Source organism: Myxocyprinus asiaticus, chromosome 45 (genome assembly GCF_019703515.2).
Source record: "Myxocyprinus asiaticus isolate MX2 ecotype Aquarium Trade chromosome 45, UBuf_Myxa_2, whole genome shotgun sequence".
NCBI lineage: Eukaryota > Metazoa > Chordata > Actinopteri > Cypriniformes > Catostomidae > Myxocyprinus > Myxocyprinus asiaticus.
The window spans coordinates 26439171-26461696 of NC_059388.1; the positions used below are offsets into that span (position 1 = coordinate 26439171).

Sequence of the window (22526 nt, forward strand, 5' to 3'; positions counted from 1 at the left end):
GCTACAGTTACAAACTAGTATCTCAGACATTTCTCTTCAGGAACAAAAACCGGATTCCTGAAAATTAGCACAGGTAAAACCAAGGCCCATTTGTGCTTTATGTGATTTCTTACCTTTCCCGTGATTCTGTCAAACAGAACGATACTCAACCTTCTCCGTGCTAACCTGCCTGTAGGCGTGTCTCAAATATTGACATTTTAATTTCTGCCACTTGTGTGTGTGCTGGTGTCAGTGTTCCAGGGTGAAGAATGTCTAAATGAGCTCATTAATTAACAGACCTGCTCTCTATCAGTACACAAACCCTTCAACTACATTCACAATACCACAGACAGAGTCTCCCTCTTTCAGCAGCTGCAGTAATGAACGATTTCCTCTGTGAACGCTTCATTGGCACAAGTGTACCAAAGGCGTGCCAAAGAACCCAGAGCTCCTGTTATAAACCACAGATGAATCTCTGGCTTGTCTGACTGGCGATAGATTCAGATTCTTACATCATACTGTGGATTGCAGTGTGGTTGAGTGTAACGGGACTGAGATGGTTGTGGTGAGATTCCCCACATTGCTTAGAAGAAAATAAAAACTGGAGAGTTTTTAGATTTTGCACCTGGAAGAGCCATTTACATTATGTATTACAAGTGATTTACTCCAGATGAAAGCCCTGTTGGTTTGCTTTCAAATTTCTGAATTGCAGATACAGAGGGTTCCAAAACTGTAAGACCATTTTTAAAAATGCTTCTATTTTAAATTTTTCAAATTTATTAAATGTCTTTAATTAAAAGTTACTTAACGTGGTCAGTGTCGCAGATTAACTTCTTGACCTAAAACTAGTGCAGAATAAATATTAAATATGCATAATAATTAAATGTTTTTAATAAGATTAATATATGAATATAATATCAATATTTATATAAATATTAGTTAATATTAAATATATTAAATTTTACATCATAAAGTTTCTTTTTCTTTTAAATGCGAAAACTTTTTTTATTTCCAGGTTTAAATTAGATTTTGAATCCTGGATTTTCGATGTGGACTTTTGGACCCTACTGTACTTTTCAAGCCTTTGAGGATGCAAAATTGAATTGGCTGCTCATATCGCAGGCATTTACATGCAGTATAGCCTGTTTTGTACGAAAATGGTTATGCTTGTACTAAATACTTAATACACCAGTGCCTAATTGTTCTTAAACTTCTTGATCCTCCCAACAAACAAAATATTCCCAGTCTTTGCATAATTTATTTACCCTCTGCTACAGGAGGCTGGAAATGTGTAGACCTAAATATTGTGTTTATTCATTCTTGTTTTTGGCAAAATGGTCTTGGACAGCCTAGAACCCACCATACATTTGCATATTAATGTAGTAATGAATAATGAATGCATCTAGAGGTTAAATAGCTGTCAGATTCATTGTCGGATCACAAATCTGATCAATGAACATGCATTAAGTAAGGCTAAAAGCACATTAGGCAAGCCATTTGAACCGGTTTGAGTTGACTACATGTTGATTGTCGGAAATTGCAGAGTTATGTTTAATAAACAGGACTTTTATCCTAGTGGTTGACTAATAGTTTTATTAATGGCCGCTAGAGAGGAATGGCTGTTTTAATACCAGTATATGCAAATACAGTGTAGTTATGTAACAACATTGAACACAATAATTTCCTCTCTTCTTTTTTTAAAGTCTTCTAAAATTGGTCATCACAGTTTCAAATCTTTGTTCCAGTACTTTTAACCTTTTTTCAGACACCAAGACATCTGAATCAGTCCACATATAGCACACAAAACAGCTCTGAGCTCTCTGTGTTTCCTCGATGGCTCACAAACCTGGAAGCACTGAGGCGATACAAATGTCACTTGGCCAGATCTTGAGCCGTAAGGGTAAACCCCATCATCCTGAGCTCCTCTGCACCCTATAAGGAGCTTAGACTACTCAAATGTAGCATCACTCCCTCTGCAGACCTGAATGAAGATGAAGGGATAAGGCTTGCTGTCTCAGGTCTGTGTCAGTGCAGTGGGATTATGTGATGGCGAGAGCGTGTCGGCCTGCAGAGGTTTAAACACTTTCTCTTTGCCACTTTCTTGGTGAATACAATTTGTAATACTAAAACATCTGAAATTTCGCACTTAAATATCACAGGGGGCTACTTTTCTCAACGCTTACCTCTAGATTTATTCAGATTGAATGATTGTTTTAAGTATACAGTCTACATTATGGCCTTTTTCTTCAGTCACTTGTTTCCCATCAAGACGTAATGCAGTAATGTGTTGACTTGCATTTATGTTGTTGTTCTTGGCAGATACCTTACACAAATACTTTAACATGTAGTTAAAAGGCAGTTCAACCAAAAATGTTAAATTTTAAAATGTAAACTTTCCATAAAATAAAAGTGAATGGTGACTGAATCTAACATTCAATGTTGACAGCTTTGCTGATTATAAACAAGAGTGATAGTTTTAATGCATCGTTCGCTTACAGAGACGCGGTACAACACCATTCACGTGTCGAATTAACAGGTTTATAGATCTGTAACATCTTAATTCTGTAGACTGCACAATGTGGTAAAAAGCATCATCACTGCACAGGCTCACACAGAACTCAAGCATTTAATGAGCAGCTGAAAGCTGTACAAGGGAAAGAGCGAGAAAGAGACGAGGAAGAGATGATTTATTCGTGCAGATTGTGGAATTATAGTTTGATACAAAGACAAGATTACAGTTCTCAGCTACTTTATTCATTTTAAATTAATAAAACTGTGTGGAAATTCCTCACATTATGAACGTGGAACGTGCAGGATTGATTAAATTTGTGCGCAATACCCGCATCCACGCCGAATTTCATGCCCTGATAATAATAGTAATAATAATAATGGTTATTATTACTCCTTTAAGAAATAACAGAATTATATTAGGCCTACAACTGTATAATAACTAATAATAACTGTATTAATATTATTATTATAATGCCCAAATAATATTTCTCTATAAAGTTTATAAACTTGTACGCAGCACAGCTAATGAGATCTGGTTAAATTGTCGAGATGATCTCAACCTCCTCTTCTGTCCACAAAAACCTTGTGTCAGGGTTGTTTAAGATTTATATAGGAACTTGTAGTAAACAATGAAAGTGAATTTGGAGCACTGTAAACGTGGCCGGATGTAGGCAGGGGTGGGCTGAGCCCACCCAAACGTGAGTCTTGCCCACCCAATCAAATGTTTGACAAACATTGTGCTTTGGTTAAAAGCCATTTTGTGGTGGGCTATGTGTTGCAAACATTGAGGGTGGGCTGTAGACCGCCCCAACCAATCACAAAATAGCACTAGAAATTTGTAGTATTTTTCTATTTTTGTCATTGGCCGAAAGCAACGACACGCTCAAGAAGCGGCTGCTGCAAACCAGAGAGTCAGAGATATTTTTGGGCAATGCATAGGTTTTTAGTGCCCATAAAGAAGCCTGGTGGTGTCTCTAGCAGTGACTATGTGGCTTTTGTTAATGTACCACAGGCAACCTCTTCCCGCTCATCAAATATCTCGCTCTCCCTCCAACTCAGCTCCCCAAAATCACGCTGTGGCTGTTCGCGAAATACTGGAGCTGAATTGTAAAGCACCATACCCGCCAATATTAGCTGATGGTACCGTTTGCGGCAATGGCTGGATACAGTGTTTTGCAGGATGTGTGCTTCTGTTTCCCCTGTTGTACGTTCGGTGTCGCTGAGAGAAGTAGTCTTCACCTCGTGCCTTACATCTCTTTTATTATCTTTTTACAGTGCTTTGATAGTTTGTTGTTTTTTGTAATTACGCTTTAAACTACTCTGTTTTTGCCATGAAAATAACCTTTGGTGTTGACATGGCATTACATCCTGTCCATCCATCCATCAAATTATTTTTATGTGGATTTTGTAGTTACTGCATTTTCACATCAAGCAGCGCCGCTGCTGAATAGCGTTGCAGGAAACACTGGTGAATATGCTGTATTGTCTTTGCTAATTATGGTATTGAGTAGTTAGCTTAGCAACATGCTAATGATTTGTTTGTTGAGTGTTGCGTGTTCCACAAGTGGCCATTATCAGAGTTGTTGCCAATCTAGAGCATCTCAAAACAGTCACTTATGAAGCTCTGTTTAGGTTAAGATGCTGCCTTATGCCGTTTACACGAAGCGTTTTTTCTTTTTAACCTGACACGCTATCTAAAAAATGCCCAACGGTCAATGACATTCGTCTGGTGCATGTTCACAACTGAACAACATTGCAGATGAATGTCTTTGACTGCTGTTTTTTTTAAAGAGGCTGTGTCAGGTAAAAAAAAGAACATCTAGCTTTATGAGCACAAGATCGCGTTTGGTCTGAACAGCCTGAAGCCCAAAGTATACTTTGATTTTCCATGTGCTCATATGTGTGCGTAATTTAGGGCTTTGTCAATACAATCATATATCTATATATCACAATACTTTTTCTCACAATATTGTAACAGTACTTAAGATCCCTGTATCGATATTTTTACTTGTTTAAATAAATGCAAACTCTGAGAAGCTTTAAAAAAAATAATCTTCAGTTTTCATCTTCAGTGTAGTTTAACCACTGAAAAATACAGTTCGTCATGAATAGTACACTGTAAAAAAATCCAGCTTCCATTTTGTCAGGCAAACTCTATTTTAAAAGCTAAATGAACTATCACATGTAGAAAAAGTTGAGATTACATAAAAAAACAAAACAATAAAAGTTCAAATTTATGCCTTTCAGTGTGATCAACTTAAAATTTTAAACAGCAAGAACATACAGTGTCAAGTTTTGTCTTGAAGGTAGAACTTGCAGGCTTTTGAGCATTCTCAGTCTGATCACTGAGGAAGCCAATTGTGACAGAATATTTCCATCTGCTTATCATTGCTACTAGTGTGCAATCACTTCTAGTTTGGCTTGATACTTTGACAAGGAATATTTTCTTATGTAATGTAATTTATTTATGTTATGTAAATATTGATTAGTGACATTTTGGTCAGAATGTTGGATTGCTGTATTGACCTTAATACACTGCGTGCCCAATTATTAGGCAAGTGAGTATTCTGATCTTATTATTTCCATGCATATTTTTCAACTCCAAACCATATAAACTTGAATGCTTATTGGATTCAACCATTTTCAGGTGGTATGTATTTGTGTAATGAGGGAGGGTGTGGTGAAAGTGACTAACACCTTATATCAAGGTGTGCATAATTATTAGGCAGCTTCATTACCTCAGGTAAAATGGGCCAAAAAAGAGATTTAACTGACACTGAAAAGTCAAATATTGTAAATGCCTTTCAGACGGATGCAACACTCTTGAAATAGCTAAACTATTGATGCGTGACCACCAGACAATCAAATGTTTTTTTGCGAATGGTCAACTGGGGCGCAAAAAACGCATGGAGAAGAAAAGGCGCAAATTAACTGGAAAAGACTTGAGAAGAATTAAACGTGAAGCTACCAGGAACCCATTATCCTCCAATGCTACCATATTCCAGAACTGCAACCTACCTGGAGTGTCCAGAAGTACAAGGTGCCAAGTGCTCAGAGACATGGCCAAGGTCAAGAAGGCTGAAACACGACCACCATTGAATATATTCACAAGTTGAAGCGTCAAGATGGGCAAAGAAATGCATGAAGACAGATTTTTCAAAGGTTTTATGGACAGATGAAATGAGAGTAACTCTTGATGGACCAGATGGATTGGCCTGTGGCTGGATCACTAATGGACACAGGGCACCACTTCGAGTCAGGTGACAGCAAGGTGGAAGAGGGGTACTGGTATGGGCTGCTATCATTAAGGATGAGATAGTTGGACCTTTTCGAGTTGAAGATGGCTGAAATTCAACTCTCAAACCTACTGCCAGTTTCTGGAAAGTACTTTCTTCAAGCAGTGGTACAGCAAGAAGTCCTCAGCATTCAAGAAGGCCGTTATCTTTATGCAGGACAATGCTCCATCACATGCATCCAAGTACTCCACTGCTTGGCTAGCCAGCAAGGGCCTCAAAGATACCCAAATAATGACTTGGCTCCCTTCCTCACCTGACTTAAATCCTACTGAGAACTTGTGGGCCCTTCTCAAATGTTAGATTTACAATGAGGGAAGACAATACACCTCATTGAACAGCATTTGTGAGGCTGTGGTTGCTGCTTCAGCAAAAGTTGATCGTGAACAAATCAAGACACTGACAGACTCCATGGATGGAAGGCTCATGGCAGTTATTGAAAAGGGTGGCTATATTGGTCACTGAATATTTTTTGAAAGGCCAAAAATTTTATTTAATTGTCATTTTGTGTTACTTTATTTGTTGTACCTACTCTAAAAATTGAGAATAAACAGTTGAGTAGGGAGAAATTATTTTTGTAATTTAGTTGCCTAATAATTGTGCACACATACATTCCCCTGGGAAAGACGCAACTCATTTTTCTATGTTAAACATTCAGGTTTGAGGTTCAATAACATTTTGGATTGACTGAGCGCATTGTGTTTGTTCAACAATAAAATTAATCCTGAGGAATACAATTTGCCTAATAATTGGGCGCGCAGTGTAGCTGACAACAATGCACTATTGTGCAGTAAATATACTGCATAGGATTGTCTATTTAGTGGATTTTCTGTAGAAGCTTTGTGAACGTCTGTGCAGTGAAAACTTCATGTTTACTGTAGTAAGTCAGTTAAGGCCAGGGCTCCCACAGACATGGAAAATCAGGAATTATTAGGCCATTTAAAATGTGTGATTTTGATTATTAAGAATATTCTCCAGCAGTCATTGTAAGGTCCTGAAAATTCATGGGTCAAAAGATTTGCAAAATTTATATTGTTGCATCTGCCACTGAGCATGCCAATTGGAGAAGCAATTTGTGTGGAGGCAATACTCATAATCTCTTGCACTTAAATTTATTTATGTGTCTTTGGTCAAAGCATAACAACATATGAGTACATGTAACTTATTGTTTTGAATTAATACAGTAGATGCTTCTTGTTTTTGTGTTTTAAGGATGTCTTGCTGCAAAAAGTTGTGTTTTATTTGAAGTCACCATCAGTTTTCAAATTAATTGAACTTTTACGAAAATTTCAGTGGTGAGTACCAACACTGCTATTTAAGTCAGCTTAACTAAACAGTATTTTGGTGGGGCTGACACATGAAGTTTAGTGGAAATTAAAAGCTGCTTAACAAATAATTTCTTGCTCCAAACTTAAAAAGGTAAGCTTGTTGAGCTTGAGTAAACATGTAGAAATCACTGTTCTGAGTGTACTTAATTTATTTAGTTAACTGAAAGCACAGACAAACTTAAATTGTTAAACTGATACAACTTATTTACCCTTGAGTTGAGAAAATGTAAAGTCCTGAAGCTGGTTGCCTTAATAAGTTTTCTCTACTTTAGATTTTTTACAGTGTAGTGTGTAAACGCGGAAGAGAGATTCTTTTGATTTTGTATATTGTTTACAGGTGATTTACACATGATTACAGATGATTTCGGAGACTATGGGACCGTGTCCCAAACACGTCTTATGTCTAGTCATAAAAAGGATTTTCAGTGCAGAATTACTGATGAGATTGCAATTTTGTTAAGCTCTAGGGTTAACCACGTCTGGGAATCTGGCCCTCTAAAATACACTGATCAGCCACAACATTAAAACCACTGGCAGGTGAAGTGAATAACATTTATTATCTTGTTACAATGGCACTTGTCAAGGGGTGGGATATATTAGGCAGCAAGTGAACAGTCAGTTCTTGAATTTTATGTGTTGGAAGCTGGAAAAATGGGCAAGCGTAAGGATCTGAGCGACTTTGACAAGGGCCAAATAGTGATGGCTAGACGACTGGGCTAGAGCATCTCCAAAATGGCAGGTCTTGTGGGGTGTTCCTGGTATGCAGTGGTTAGCACCTACCAGAAGTAGTCCAAGGAAGGACAACCGGTGAACCTGTGACAGGGTGATGGGCGCCCAAGGCTCATTGAGGCGCGGTGGGAGCAGAGGATAGCCTGTCTGATCCAATCCCACAGAAGAGCTACTGTAGCACAAATTGCTGAAAAACTTAATGCTTGCCATGATAGAAAGGTGTCAGAACACACAGTGCATTGCAGCTTGCTGCGTATGGGGATGCGTAGCCGCAGTCCAGTCAGAGTGCCCATGCTGACCCCTGTCCACCGCCGAAAGTGCCTACAATAGGTACGTGAGCATCAGAACTGGACCATGGAGCAATGGAAGAAGTTGACCTGGTCTGATGAATCACATTTTCTTTTAGATCATGTCCAGCCGGGTGCGTGTGCGCCGTTTCCCTGGGGAAGAGATGGCAGCAGGTTGCACTTTGGGAGGAAGGCAAGCCGGCGGAGGCAGTGTGATGCTCTGGGCAAAGTTCTGCTGGGAAAACTTGGGTCCTGGCATTCATGTGGATGTTACTTTGACACGTACAACCTACCTAAAGATTGTTGCAGACCACATACATCACCTTCAGCAGGATAATGCGCCCTGCCACACTGCAAAAATTGTTCAGGAATGGTTTGAGAAACATGACAAAGAGTTCAAGGTGTTGACTTGGCCTCCAAGTTCCCCAGATCTCAATCCGATTGAGCATCAATGGGATGTGCTGGACCAAAAAGCCCGATCCATGGAGGCCCCACCTCGTAACTTACAGGATCATGTTTTGGCAGCACGAGGGGTACCTACACGATATTAGGCAGGTGGTTTTAATGTTGTAAATATAAAATTAGCATTACAGTATTACAGTTGTTAATTCTACAGTATTAAGCATTTTATTTCTCACCCTAAAGTGCATTTTTCCTTTCTCCCTTTATCTGTCTTTTTTTTCTCACTCTATATTCCTTTGTCCTCAGGTAGGCTAATGAAAAAAAAAAAGATTCTCCATTCATTGAACACTTTTCAAGTGCTAACATCTTTGGCAAAGCTCCAGCCTTGTTAGCAGACCAACAACAGCTGGTGTACGGTTACCGGGGAAAGATTTGAGCACTGTCATGGATTCAACTACCAAGCTGAATAATTTAGGCTAGTGTGCTGCTGCCGAAAACCAGCTTTTATAATTAATTAATTGGACCTACTTTGTTATGCAGCCAGTCCATAAAACTTCAGGCTTTTTTGGAGGGAGAGATTTTGATCGGATGTGTTTTTGAGTGCTTTTGGAGGACTATAGTGTATATCATTGTTTTAAATTTGTGCTTCTGTGTAGGTATCATAGATTGGCCTATGCCCCACAAAACTGTGAAATCCCCCCAAAAATCAGTCTGGGTTAGTGAATATCATCTCTGCATTGTGTTTTCAGGCAGGTAACATAACCTGATTTAACACACCAATTCCATAATCCCATCCGAGCGGAGCGAGCTGTGATGACATCATTAGAATGGATATGAGACCTGTCAAGGGAGCGTTTTGTGTTGTGTACAATGTTATGCACACTGCATATATTGTAAAGTCTCACCCCTTCTTTCCCATCTATTTCCTATGCTCGGTCAAGTTTTACTGCGAACAGCAAAGGTGTCGCTTTTTTTTTTTATGACTACTTAGACGTACTGAATCAAGTCCAAATTGTTTGTGTGTTCAGATGGCTAGTGGAGGAAAAGTCACAAAGTCTTGTACTGCTCAGATAAACGGAGCCATTTTTATTACACAGGAAAAATTTATTTAGATAAAAAAAATGGTAGAATTGGAATTGAAATTGGAAGGTAAAAACGGTTAAACGGTAAAAAATCCATAGACTTGCATTAGAGGAGGGACCCGAGCCATATCTATTGACTAGAATATCATAAAGACTTCTGAGCCATTTTTGCAATTACTTTTTAACCAACTGGTTGCAACTATGGACATGTTCCACTAAAGTTTGACAAAGAGAAAGTGTCCAGATACTTTTTGCCTTAATTTTAAACAATATATCTATTGTTTTATCATTTAAATCTAGCAACCACTTAGAACACCATAGCAATTACAAAGCAGCATCCTGGCAACCACTCAGAACACCCTAGCAGCTTTTGCACGAGCAAACACCACTCACGTTTTTTTTTTCAGAAAATGTGCATATCTAGTTTTCTTTCTTTTTCTCTTCACTTAACTCAGCTCAGAGAGCAGGTATCAAATGGAGCATTTTTATTAAAGTACCATCATTATGGCAAGTCTCCTCAGCTGAGCCTTTTAGGCGAGCGCTTTAGCAACAGAGGCCCAGACTTCATGTCACTTTTTTAACTTTCATTAAACATTCCTATGACACTAAACATTAGCTCAATCTGCCATTTTTTTGCTCACAGTGGGCGGTACACAAAAAAAATGATGTTTTCCTGCGATTGCTTGATTGAATTCCTCAAACCACGCTTTGAAATGTTGTCCTTTTTTAAACAGGGATTAATGGAATGAGCGATGACAGAAACATGATGGATACTTTGGATGTTTTTGTGTTGCAGTTCTGGCCAGTTTCCGGGGGATGATTCAGCACGGCTTGCCTCTGGAGATCGGTGATACGGTGCAGATCCTGGAGAAATGTGAAGGTAAATGAATGCCAATGCCAACCACTGTCCATGAAACAATTGTTTTCTATTCATTCCAATAGCAAAACCCCCATCTTTAGGTTTTTACTCTAGTTTGGACCATCTTAAATTCCAAGAGGGTCTTAATTTGTTGTAGATTAGGTTTGCTGAGCTTTTATAAACTGTTTAAACTAGGTAAAGATTATGTATTTTTATTATATACTTTTCTAGTTATGATGGGTGACCAGCAAAAACCAGCATAAAAGTGGCCAAATCATACCCTACTCTGGTGACCAGTCATGATTTTAAATGGTCATTTAAGCTGTGGCTTGATTTACAAAACATTTCGAATAATAACTTTCTTCTTAACTACTGTTTTCGTCGTATTTTTTTAACTTATGAAAAAGAAAATTCTAAGTCTTCTAAAAAAATTTAATATGTTTTTATCTTAAGTAGTTAACATTAGTTAACTTTTTACAAATGTCTTATAATTTATCTTAAGAACTTTCTTAATTTTTTTTTTTATCTGTCCCCTGGTCACCAGCTGAACCAGCTTATCTGGTTTAGGCTGATTTTTTTGAGCAAAGTTGTGGTTTAGATGGTGTTTACAAGCATGGGATGCTGGTGTTCTGGTTTATGCAATGGTTGGTCAACCAGCTTTACCAGAAAGATGCTGATCGACCATCTTCATCAGCTAGCCTCCAGTTTTGATGTTGCACATCATGGCAATGTTGGCTTACCAGCTAGACCAGCATAAACCAGCATGGAAACATTGGTCTAAGCTAGTCTTTTAAGTAGGGTTTTCATTTTATTGGACTGTGCAACCTCTTGTTGCTTTCAGAGTATTTTGAGTATTATGTAGCAAGTGGGAGGATCTGAAACTGTGTGCTGGTCTTTTTTGTGACCTGCGCTCAATTCAGACGTTCCTTCATTTCCTGTTTCCACCCTTTGAAGACACGCTCCTCTATTATCTTGGTGAGCACACATCCTGTTTTGTGAGTTTGAGAGCTGGTTTTTATCTGGAAAGGACTCAGAAATGTTGAGAAGGAGAACACAAATCTTGTGGAATGTGGAGTCTTTATAAAATTACAGAATGAAAAGTTCCTCACTGTCTGGGCTTTATGTTTCTGTGAACCTTAAGTGCTGTAATTACACTATTTACTGTAAGTGAGGAGCTGATACAGGCCCCCGTCTTTCACACCTTGAAACCGTGTTTCTTGACTCATTGCCAGGACCTTTGTACACTCATTCTTTTAATCAAAGCATTAACTAACTGTTTTGAAAATTATTTATTGAAGATCATTTTGATTGAACATTGTAGCTTTATTGAGATGTGGAAAAGATGACTTCACCGATATTGGTGGGCTGTTAGCTGTTGCAGGAGAACATCAGTGCTGGAGAACTTTAGACCTGCTTTGTTTGGTTTGTGGTTTTTAAAGTAAAGTGGTGGAAAACCGCATGAACTTGCCACGGTTGAGGGAAACAGAATATCTTACTTTCAAACATTTGTGCATTTGCAAGCCAGCCGTAACTGGAATACATGATTCTGATTGGTTAATGTCTTGATATGTTTTCCTTTCAAGTAATTCTCTCAAATGTACTGAGAGGAGTAAAACCGATGTATCGGCTGATGAATCAGCCAATGGTTGTTTTGAGATTACTGGCATCAGCAGATGTTGTTTCATCGATTAGTTTCTCATTGTGTCATTTCCAAAATCAACTGAAAACCTTATCAATGGTAATATTGGTGTAATTGGCCATTGGACACCCTTATCAGTTGATCACTAGTACTGACCTTAACTACATATTAAGACTTACAAACATGCAACACAGTGTTTCTTAAGATTTTTAGGAGAACATATCCAACATTTCCATTTGTTTTTGTCAGATAATGTCAAATTTTTTCCAAGAAAAGTGCTTTTCTACTGAAAATGGCTCAGCTGAGAGAGACATTAGGCTGATATTAGGGATGAAAGTCACAGAAATGTTTTGCGTTTCAGGCTGGTACAGAGGATTCGTCCTGAAGAACCCAAATGCCAAGGTAAGCGACAGTCTTTTTGTCTTTTAACGAGTCTGTGCTATTTTCAGTTTCTGAAATATCACAGCAACACAGGCAAGCGAAACTCACAGTCAGATCAAAGCTTGCCCTTTTTCTTTATTTCTCTCTCTATCTGCCTGTTCCCCTTGAATTATTATTCTTAGAATTATGCACACTATTTTAGTTTGTTTGATTGAAAATTGTGCTTTCTAAGATATTTTTTATTTATTTTTACCAAATTTACATACCCTGTTTCCTCTTTTTTTTTTAGGGGATTTTTCCTTGCAGTTACATCCATCTAAAAAATGCTCATATCAAGAATAAAGGGTGAGTTGAAGGGAATTCCCCTAAATTTTCAGACCCTTCGACTGGACGAAGGTTTTTCACAGTGTTGTTTCAGTTAAGGGATAGTTCACCCAAAAATGCAAATTTTATCATCATCTACTTTGCTTGTAATACATCTCATCAACAGGAATTGGCATTCTAGCAGAATATCCAGGCTGTTCCAACCAATGAAACTGTTTCAGAATTAGGGTTGTCAAGCTCCAAAAATGACATTATAGTACAATAGATGTAGGGACATACAACATTTGTGCCATATTCCAAGTCTTCCAATCTATTGCTATAGATTTTTGTAAGAAATTAAAATCTCAAATCTTGCTCACCCTTCCGCATGTAACTTTGCTACATTGACAATACATACTTGAAACAGCGAGGTTTTAACTTGTGGAAGCATGAACAAGATTTGAGAGTTAATGCAAATGTTTTTACTTTTGGGTGAACTACCCCTTTAAGTAAATCTACCCTCATGGAAGCTTTAAACTGGAGTTAAGTTAACCAAAGTGCAAACATGCACATTTCTTTAACATCTGTTCGCCACTGTTACCACCCCTACAGCTACCATAGCATAATGCTAAATGAAAATAACAATGTCAAACAGAACAGTACAGCAACTGCAGAATCAAATAAGGTGCATCTCATATCTGTTTCCCTGTGTAACGCCCATATGTGACCCACAGGCAGTTTGAGATGGTGGTGCCGACCGAAGACTCTGTCATTACCGAGATGACATCCACACTGAGGGACTGGGGTGCCATGTGGAAGCAGCTCTTTGTGGTAAATGTTATTTGTGCAAACAAAGCAGTCCGCCCACAGCCAAACGCTGGCTGAACGTGAACTCTGGGTGCATAGGCACGGTTGGATGGAATATATTATTTGTATTTCATCAGCTGTTGAGGGAGAACGGATCTCTTCCAATTATTTTTAAAGCAGCTCATTATATTTCAGCTGTGTGCCCATACTTCATCATTAAATCTGTAACTTTAACATTTCAATGTACTTTTCATTTACTCTGTAGAAAAATGAAGGCGATCTGTTTCACAGACTGTGGCACGTCATGAATGAGATTTTGGATCTGAGACGGCAGGTTCTGGTTGGTCACCTGACTCATGACCGCATGAGGGACGTCAAACAGCACATCACAGCACGACTGGACTGGGGCAATGAGTTAGTACCACATTCTCTTGTTAGCAATGTCCTAACTAGGAGTTATGTAAAAAACATTTCCTGGGTCAGCACAAAATCAAATGAAAGAAATAAGAGATTATATTTTACATACAGGAAATGACATTGTGACATTATTTTGACAATTAAGCACCCAACCCCCCATTGTGTGTTTCTAATTTCATTATGTGCATTCAAGCGGTCAAAACACATAATTGTTATGTTTTTTTCTGAAAAAGAACTGTGAATCACCTTAATGCGCTTTTTGACTTGAGTGAAACTCCAGAAAATTAACCTCAGCTTAGTACACTCATTTTTTTATGTGCATTTTTCAGATTTTCAAGCATTTCTATTAGGGATGGGTGAAAATATAGATTTTTCGATTAGTTGCGATCTTCATTTGAATGATCTTGATCACGATTCTCAAATCCCAAGATTGGTCTTTTACTCTATCCGCATCCCTCTGCAATGAGAGGAAATCACTCGCATTTGCAACCAAATTTTGCGCTATGCTACTAAAAATGTATATATTTGGCAACTGGCAAGTGAAGGGATAGATTCCACTCACCATGAGATAAAGCCATTCGAGTCTTTCTTGTTTACATGCGCTCATTTACAGACACTTTTTACAGAAATGCCATTTTTCTTAAAGAGACATTGCCGTAAATCAATTTAAATAGTACAAATTATGCAATTAAACAATGAACATTTGACTAAATATATTATATGCAATATAATTAGTAAAATTTATTTTTTTCATAATGTTCCTAGTTAGAAGGTCCCCAGTATAATTAACAGCATTAGCTGGGAGAGAATGTCTTTCATATGTAAGCAAAAGGAACATTATGACTGAAACATATCCATATGAATTGAAATCTAATCGAAATTGGAATCGAATCAAGAGCTTTTAAATTGAAATAGAATCGAAACAGGAAATATGTATCAATACCCAGCCCTAGTTTCCATTCAGTTTTTAAGTGCAAATTCAGAATTCACAAAAAAATTACTGGATGAAAACCCAGCAAGTTAAATGCATTGACCACAGTTCTGAAATGTTTGTGTGTTTCTTTGTCTCCACAGACAGCTGTGTTTGGACCTGGTACCCCGGAGAGAATTCAGCATGGTCGACCCGGACGAAATCAGCGTTACAGAGCTCTACCGATTGGTACGTTTTACTCCACCTATGTTGCTGTATCACCACAACAAACACATTTTTTCCTTAATCAAGGTTGGTCTTCTAAGAAAAATTGTTCTCCGTCTACGATTTAGCCACTAAATTATGTTCTGTTAAACGCAAGAAGCTCGCCACGAAAGCCTCAAATGCTCCTATCAGCTTGCGTAACAGGCCCCTGGGTAGAGATTGACAGTAATTCCGAAAAGCACTGACAAGATTCGGTGCAGAAAATTACTGTCGTCATGGATGTGGAAGTTTTGTTGCCGGCTGGAGGGTATGTTGACAGCAGGGAGTCTCTGCTATGATGTGATTGAGCTTGTGTGAAGCACACTGGAGCATTACTTCGGCTAAACGTGACCTCGGTTCTGTGTAAAGTAATGTAATAAACCTCCGCTGCCAGACAGACTCCATTACCGCACCCTGTCTGTGGTTTATGTGGCTGGCACATACGGCTTTGGTATCAGCTGACTGTGAGATGAAACATAAGGCGTGTTTGCAACCTGCTATTTGGCTACACCAAAAAAAAGAGATAAATATGAAGATGAAACTTGAGTAGTAACACCTCCACTGCTTCTACAAGTTATGACCGATTTATTAGAAGATCCTTAGAGTAGGTTGGGAATTGATTGGATGCAACAACAAACATACAGCATGACCAGTGTAGTACGATCTGTACGAGCCAGTTGTTAAATAAAACGAAATCACTTTAATAAAACAATGGTACGTTTAATTAAAGAACCCTAGAAAAATAATTACTTTTAATTTTAAGTGGTGTTTATAATGAATGATTGTTAAGGGGAAAAAGGAAGTTCCTGTCAACAGTTGATGTATTTGGGTTATTTTATGCTATGATGCATCTAATTTAGCTTTGATAGATAAGTAAGCACAACAGGATGGAGTTTCTAGTGTGTGTGTGTGTGTGTGTGTGTGTGTGTGTGTGTGTGTGTGTGTGTGTTTAGACTGAGCTCATTACCTGTGACATACCCAGTGTGGAGTGATGAATAGTGTGGGAGTGAATCAGGTCACACAGACTTACCACACAAAATTGAACTAGTGCTGAGGAGCCAGACAGCACCATAAGTGTGTGTTTGTGTGTGGTAAACAGAAAGTGGGGTTTCAAGATTGGAATAACTTTGCCAAGAACTAGGTATGCACAGTATATTGGTGACTATTTCAGTATCAGCCAATATTAGTATTTGGTAATTATTGGTATTAGTCTGATTTTAATCATATTGGATGCAAATAATATCAGGGTTATTTTTTATTAAGTTAAACAGCATTGTCTTTGTGCCAGTATACAAGTACTAAATTGTTAGGCAGACGTTTTTGACCATGGTGTCGCATCTTGCTTTTTTTTTTTTTTTTTTCAATCAAGCAGCTTGTTTTTTATAAGCAGTGTTAAGTTCAACAAACTTTAACATTTGAAAACACATCTCAAGACACTTCGTTCTGTTTTATTCATAGCTTTTTTAGCTCCAGAATGCCTTCAGTCTGAACGGCCCTTATCCATTTTTTTCTATCTTACATACAGATTTTTCAGTGTCTGATTATTGCTTGAAGCATGTTAAATTCAAGATTTCTTTTTTAAACAAACAAAACAATTTTTAAGGGATAATGCGCATTCATTACCGCAAAAATAAACCCAGAGAGGGTGATAAGGCAAACTGAATGAATGTGATGAGAGAAAGACAAGGCGCTGTGTTATTGTAATGAATGCTACTTAAATCAAACATTTTTAATGATCAAAAATAGTGTCGTTTTTGTTAAGCATTTATATTTTGTTTATCTTTTGGACAATTATTTTTAGGGTAGCGGGGGGTATTCATTAAAAATTGTGAACAGGTGAAGCAAACAACGTTGATCATCTCCTAACAAGGCCACATGTCAGTAAGCGAACAAGCAGTTCTCGTAGTCAACGTGTTGAATGAAGGAAAAATGGGCAGAAGTAAAGACCTGAGTGATTTGACAAGGGCCAAATTGTTATGGCCAGACGTCTGGGTCAGAGCATCAAACGGGAAGGCTTATGACCTTGGAGCAGTGGAAGAAGGTCACCTGGTCCAATGAGTCCCGTTTTCTTTTACATCGCATGGACGGCCATGTACGTGTGCGCCGTTTACCTGGGGAAGTGATGGCACCAGGATGCGCTGTGGGAAGACGAAAAGCCGTTGGAGAGAGTGTGATGCTCTGGGCATAGTTCTGGGTCCGTCAATTCATGTGGATGTCAATTTGACACGTACCACCTACCTAAAAGTCATTGCAGACCAGGTACACCCTTTCGTGGCAGTGGTATTCCCTGATGGCAGTGGCCTCTTTCTGCACGATAATGTGCCCTGCCACACTGCACACATTGTTCTGGAATGGTTTGAGGAACATCTCAATCCGACTGAGCATCTGTGGGATGTGCTGGACCAACAAGTCTGAATTACGGCAGCTCCACCTCGCAACTTACAGGACTTCATGAATCTGCTGCTAATGTCTTGGTGCCAGATACCACATGACACCTTCACGGGTCTTGTAGAGTCCATTCCTCAGCGAGTCGCCGCTGTTCTGATGGCACGCAGAGGACCAACAGCATATTGGGCAGGTGATTAAAATGTTTTGGCTCATCAGTGTGCCTCCCTTTTCAGCACCATATTGTGATATATTTCAATCATTCTTGAGGTTTTTCTTTCTCAAAGTTTTGTATTGGTTGAAATCGGGCATTCACACACTGATTGTGACAATTGACCATTCGCTAAACCCTGCATTAAAAGCGTTTCTGACCAGTTCTATCTTAGCAACTGTTGCCATCCGCCATTTCCCTAACAAGCGTTTGCTTTTAGAGTCTACAGGAGTAATGTGTGTGAGTAGTTTTAAGCAGAATTTTATATAAGTAATTATCCAAAAAAAAAAACCTTGCTGGGCTACTTGTAATAGTGACATGAGGTATCTCGAGAGGATACACGCTAGTGGTCGACCGATGTATCGCGAGGCCGATAAATTGGACGATCTTCTGAATTTTTTATTATCAGCATCGGCCGATACATTTTCCCATTTGGCCGATTTGTTTGTAAATAAAAGTTTATTAATTTTTTTTTAGCAATGTTATTTTTTTATTTTATTTATTATATTAAATTATGTGATATATCAATATTGTATTGGCCTACCGGCCACCCTGCTCCCTGGATATGGGCATCGGGCATTAAAAAACCCATATCAGTCGATCTCTAATACATGCTGTGTTTTTTCTTTAAAAAAGATTTATTTAAAAATCTTTAAATAAATCTCGAGAAGAGCATGCTATGGATTAAACTGTGCCAGCCCTCATTCCCAAATGAACATGTAAAAACATCAGCAAAGACACCTTTTGCTCCAAGATGAATTAAAGATAATAACTTCATGTTAATTCATTTATGTTTTTATTCAGGTCTTAGTAAAGGCGATAGTAAATAAAGACTTCACAGCATTATAGTGAATGTGTTATGAGACATTATGAGCAGTTCTGTTAACTTGCACTAATAGCTATCAAATGAAACTTTTCTCAAGTGACTGTGATAATCATTTGCCTCAATTCAGATCCACAGTCTCCACAGTTTTCAGTCAAATTACTGTGTAATTGAGTAATTTATTTGATAAAATACATTAGATAAATACGCATTTAAATGTCACTCTTCATTCCAGCCCACGTAAGATTACTATCAATTCTGAGAATATTTTGCCAAAAACCGTTCAGTTCACGACAATCTCCCATTTATTCTAATGGGAATTTCTGCAAAGCTTGTCGGAGCGAGGTAACCAAGGGGTTACCGTTGATCAGGGCACAGGTGACCTTTGTTTGAAGGTTTTGAGGTGAAACTAAGAGGTTTAAGGTGTCTAGAACCTTCTGTGCCAAAGAAGGAATAAAGGATTTATTGAAATTCCAGTGCTTTATCTTTTTAGCCTATTCATTCTCCATAAAACTTTGTTACATATGTGAGCTTTGGTAATGTAACGTCTTGTCAGGGATGAACGATTTTTCTCTAGTCATTTTTTCTCCCCTTCCTTCTGTTAACACACACGAAAGCAGCATCACACAGCGAGCAGGCAGGAACATATGTGCCGCTCCGTTGGCCTTTTTATATTTCTATCAAGGCTGTTCACACCTTGTTGTCCTCATACAGAGATATTTATGCGGCTCTTTACTGCATCCAATTGGCAACACTCCCAAGGTCCAAGAATCAGCAAAACAGTGTTTGTTAATCAACAGCGATGTAAGCATGTGCAATGCATGCAGATCGGTTTACATGTGTGTTTGTGTGTGCATTGACATTCTGCTCTCTTGTCTCATTGCAAAGAAAGGAGCATATTAACTGAAACAAATAAGATTTGGCCGGCTGTAAAGGAACCATGCTGTGAACACTGTGCCTCTGGAATTAGGTGGAATATTCAACGCATTTCTTTCACAAATATCTATAGACTTTTATGCTTTGTATGCAAATGAGAGAGAGAGAGAGATAATACTGATAGTGATTTTATTTGATGTTTGCATACTTATGTGATGTGACTGGAGAATCAAGCTAGAGTCATAAATTATATTTGCCCATTAAGATCAGAAGGACTCATGGAGAAATGACCTACATGTGCCACAAATAATGATGTGCATATGTGTTTGTGTGGATAGATGGAGAATCGGCATCGGAAGAAAGAAACTCCTACTCCTGTCAGCACACATCACCTGTTTGTCCATTTGAAGAGTCTGATGAGCTCAAACCTGGGCGAAGAACTGGAGGTCTTTTTCTTCATCTATGATAGTCGAGAAAGCAAACCACTCAGGTGAGCATCTGATCAATCATCGCTCACTCAGGTTACTCGGGTTATAAGAACATGGATTTGTGAGAGATTAGCGGAACAGAAGGTGTCAGAATAAACACATTGGTAATGGCATACTACAATACTACTCTTTTAAACTGATATGGCAGAAGTAGTAAGAGTAGTATGTAGGGCTGCACGATATAAAGAAAAAATGTGATATGCGAGAAGTTGTTGGAAAATGCGATATGCAATATGATAATCCTATGATGGTGTCATCAGAGCGCACAGAACATTGAAACCCTCACCACCCAAATAAACTGAAATTTATTGGAATAAACAAGGAGCATCTTTCAAAGATATAGCAAACGTAGTTGTCTTTTGTTCCAAATTGCATATAAACTGCTTATAATTTGTACAGTTATACCATTAGCTATGTAGCAGATTTCAAAATGTATCTATAATTATTTGTATTTTTTTGTTATAAGCATATTAATATAAAGTTAATTTCACCATATCCTAAAATAAAGTTGTAAAATATTTTATTTTTACTCTAATTCATGTTCTTATTAATTTCAATTAGTTCATTCAATGTGGGACTTTTATTTTGAAACATTATGTCCAGAGTGCTGATCAAGCTGAGCCAGGTGGCTGGTTTTGTATTCGCTCTCGCTGTATTTTCATGGCATACGTCACAGCGGTGGCACCGTCTAAAGTTGGACAAAATTTCTTACCGACATCCACTGATACAAGTCGAACACACCATTGTTTTCTCAGTCATCTAACCAATTAATATTCACCCAATTGAGTCTCCAAACAGTCATCAAGCACTCAGGTGAACCAATCACCTCTCAAGCTTGAAAACGATGTCCAGTCACCGCTCACTTTTGTCAGTTGGGTATAAAACGGTTTACACATGTAAAAAAAAAAAAAAAAAAAAAAAAAACATTTTTAGGGATCTGCAAATACTTTTTGCAAGTTTGGAATGTTAATTATATTTGTTTTTCAAGCTTACAAGCTTATAATGTAATACTTTGGAAAGGAAAGGATTGTAATGTTGACGTGAGCTGTGGTATGTTAATGCTCAAGGATATAGGCTGCAAAGACCAACTATCTCAAGTATTTACATTTTGTGGCGCCGTGGGCATGGTCGAGCATTCATCCGGAGAGAAAGCGGTAAGGGTATTTTTTTTTTATCATGGGGGGGGGGGGGTCGTACCAAGAATTTCACTACATGTCGTACTGTGTGTGGTTATGTATGTGACTAATAATAAAACGAAATTGATTGCAGTAAGCACTGGGGAGAGCGATTAAAAAAAAAAAAAGAGGGACCACGCCAGAGACAAGGAGAGAGAACCAAGCTTCAGAGCTGTTTGTGTGTTACAAAACTGTTCCACTGAAAAGCGCGTTTTTTGAGTGTAAATATATTAACCATTTTGAGTTTGAAATTCCCCATCCTCTGCTTCCTCCTAAGAGTGAAAGAGATTCATTACACTGGTGCCGAAACCTGGGTTTTTGGAAGAAGTATACGCCGGCATGGAGACCTCACCATTGGTGGACGTCATCCAGTCCCTCGCCATCATGCATCATTCCCAACTTCAGGCCCTGTTTGAGCTTCGCAAGGATCAGGATCATCGGTTGCAGGAGGTACTCTAAGCTTAAGCAGAGGACTGGCATGTGATCAGGAGCTTACTGCACCGGGAGAAAGCTCCAGCCGTAATCCCGGACACAGCTGCCCCCATGCTTCCTGTCGCCTCATGAGAATAGGGGCAGAAGATGATCCAGTGGCATTCTTGGATCTATTTGAATGAACGGCCGAGATCTGGAGGTGGCCACATGCCCAGTGGGTGGCCAGACTCATTCCACAGTTGTCCAGGGAAGCCTAGCTCATGGTGCAACAACTACTGGCGGCGAGTATCCTGGTGTATGCTGATCTGAAGAAGACCATCCTGCAGTGTGTCGGCCACAGCCCCGAACATTACCTACAACGGTTCCGCTCGATGAAGCTGGACGTGCGTGGCCGCCCGTTTGCCTTTACTCAACAGCTCCGTGATGCCTGTCGGAAGTGGCTGCTGGCTGAGAACCGCAACGTAGAGGGAATCATTGATCTAGTGGTGCTGAAGCAGCTTATCCGTCGTCTGCTGAAAGGAATGGCGGAGTGGGTCCAGTGCCACCGCCCGGCATCGCTGGAGAACCCGGCATCGCTTGAGGAGGCCGTCCAGCTGGCTGAGAACCATATGTCGGCATATCAGAAGGCAGAAGAGCCCTCCCACTCTCTCTCCCCTCACCCTCTCTTCCCCCCCTCTCTCCCCTCTCACTCTCTCTCTCGCTCTGCCCCTTTTTCCAGCCTACCCCGGTTCCCCGGAGGTGCAGGAATGTCCTGCCGAAGCCGATTCCCCTTTCGCGGGGGTTTTCCCTGCCTCTGGTGCCCTCTATGTCTGTTCGCTCTTCCCCCTCAGGTGGCTGAACCCGCTGTCACAGGTGCAGATGTAACGCCTGGGCTGGCCTGCTAGAGTTGTGGGGAACCCGGGCATTTCTTTGACCAATGCCCTGTGATGGAGCTGGGAAAATTGG

The 22526-nt window shown here is 39.1% G+C and overlaps 1 protein-coding gene across 2 annotated transcripts in view; it reads left to right on the forward strand.

Annotated features, from left to right (window-relative positions):
* LOC127435058 (dedicator of cytokinesis protein 4-like) overlaps positions 1–22526 on the forward strand; it is a 149984-nt gene that overhangs the window by 43803 nt on the left and 83655 nt on the right. For both annotated transcript variants that reach the window (XM_051688204.1, XM_051688205.1), the window contains exons 2-8: positions 10408–10491; positions 12471–12511; positions 12780–12835; positions 13528–13624; positions 13866–14014; positions 15092–15176; positions 19825–19976. In XM_051688204.1, coding sequence (XP_051544164.1) covers positions 10408–10491; positions 12471–12511; positions 12780–12835; positions 13528–13624; positions 13866–14014; positions 15092–15176; positions 19825–19976 — 664 coding nt within the window. The remainder of the gene's footprint in view (positions 1–10407; positions 10492–12470; positions 12512–12779; positions 12836–13527; positions 13625–13865; positions 14015–15091; positions 15177–19824; positions 19977–22526) is intronic.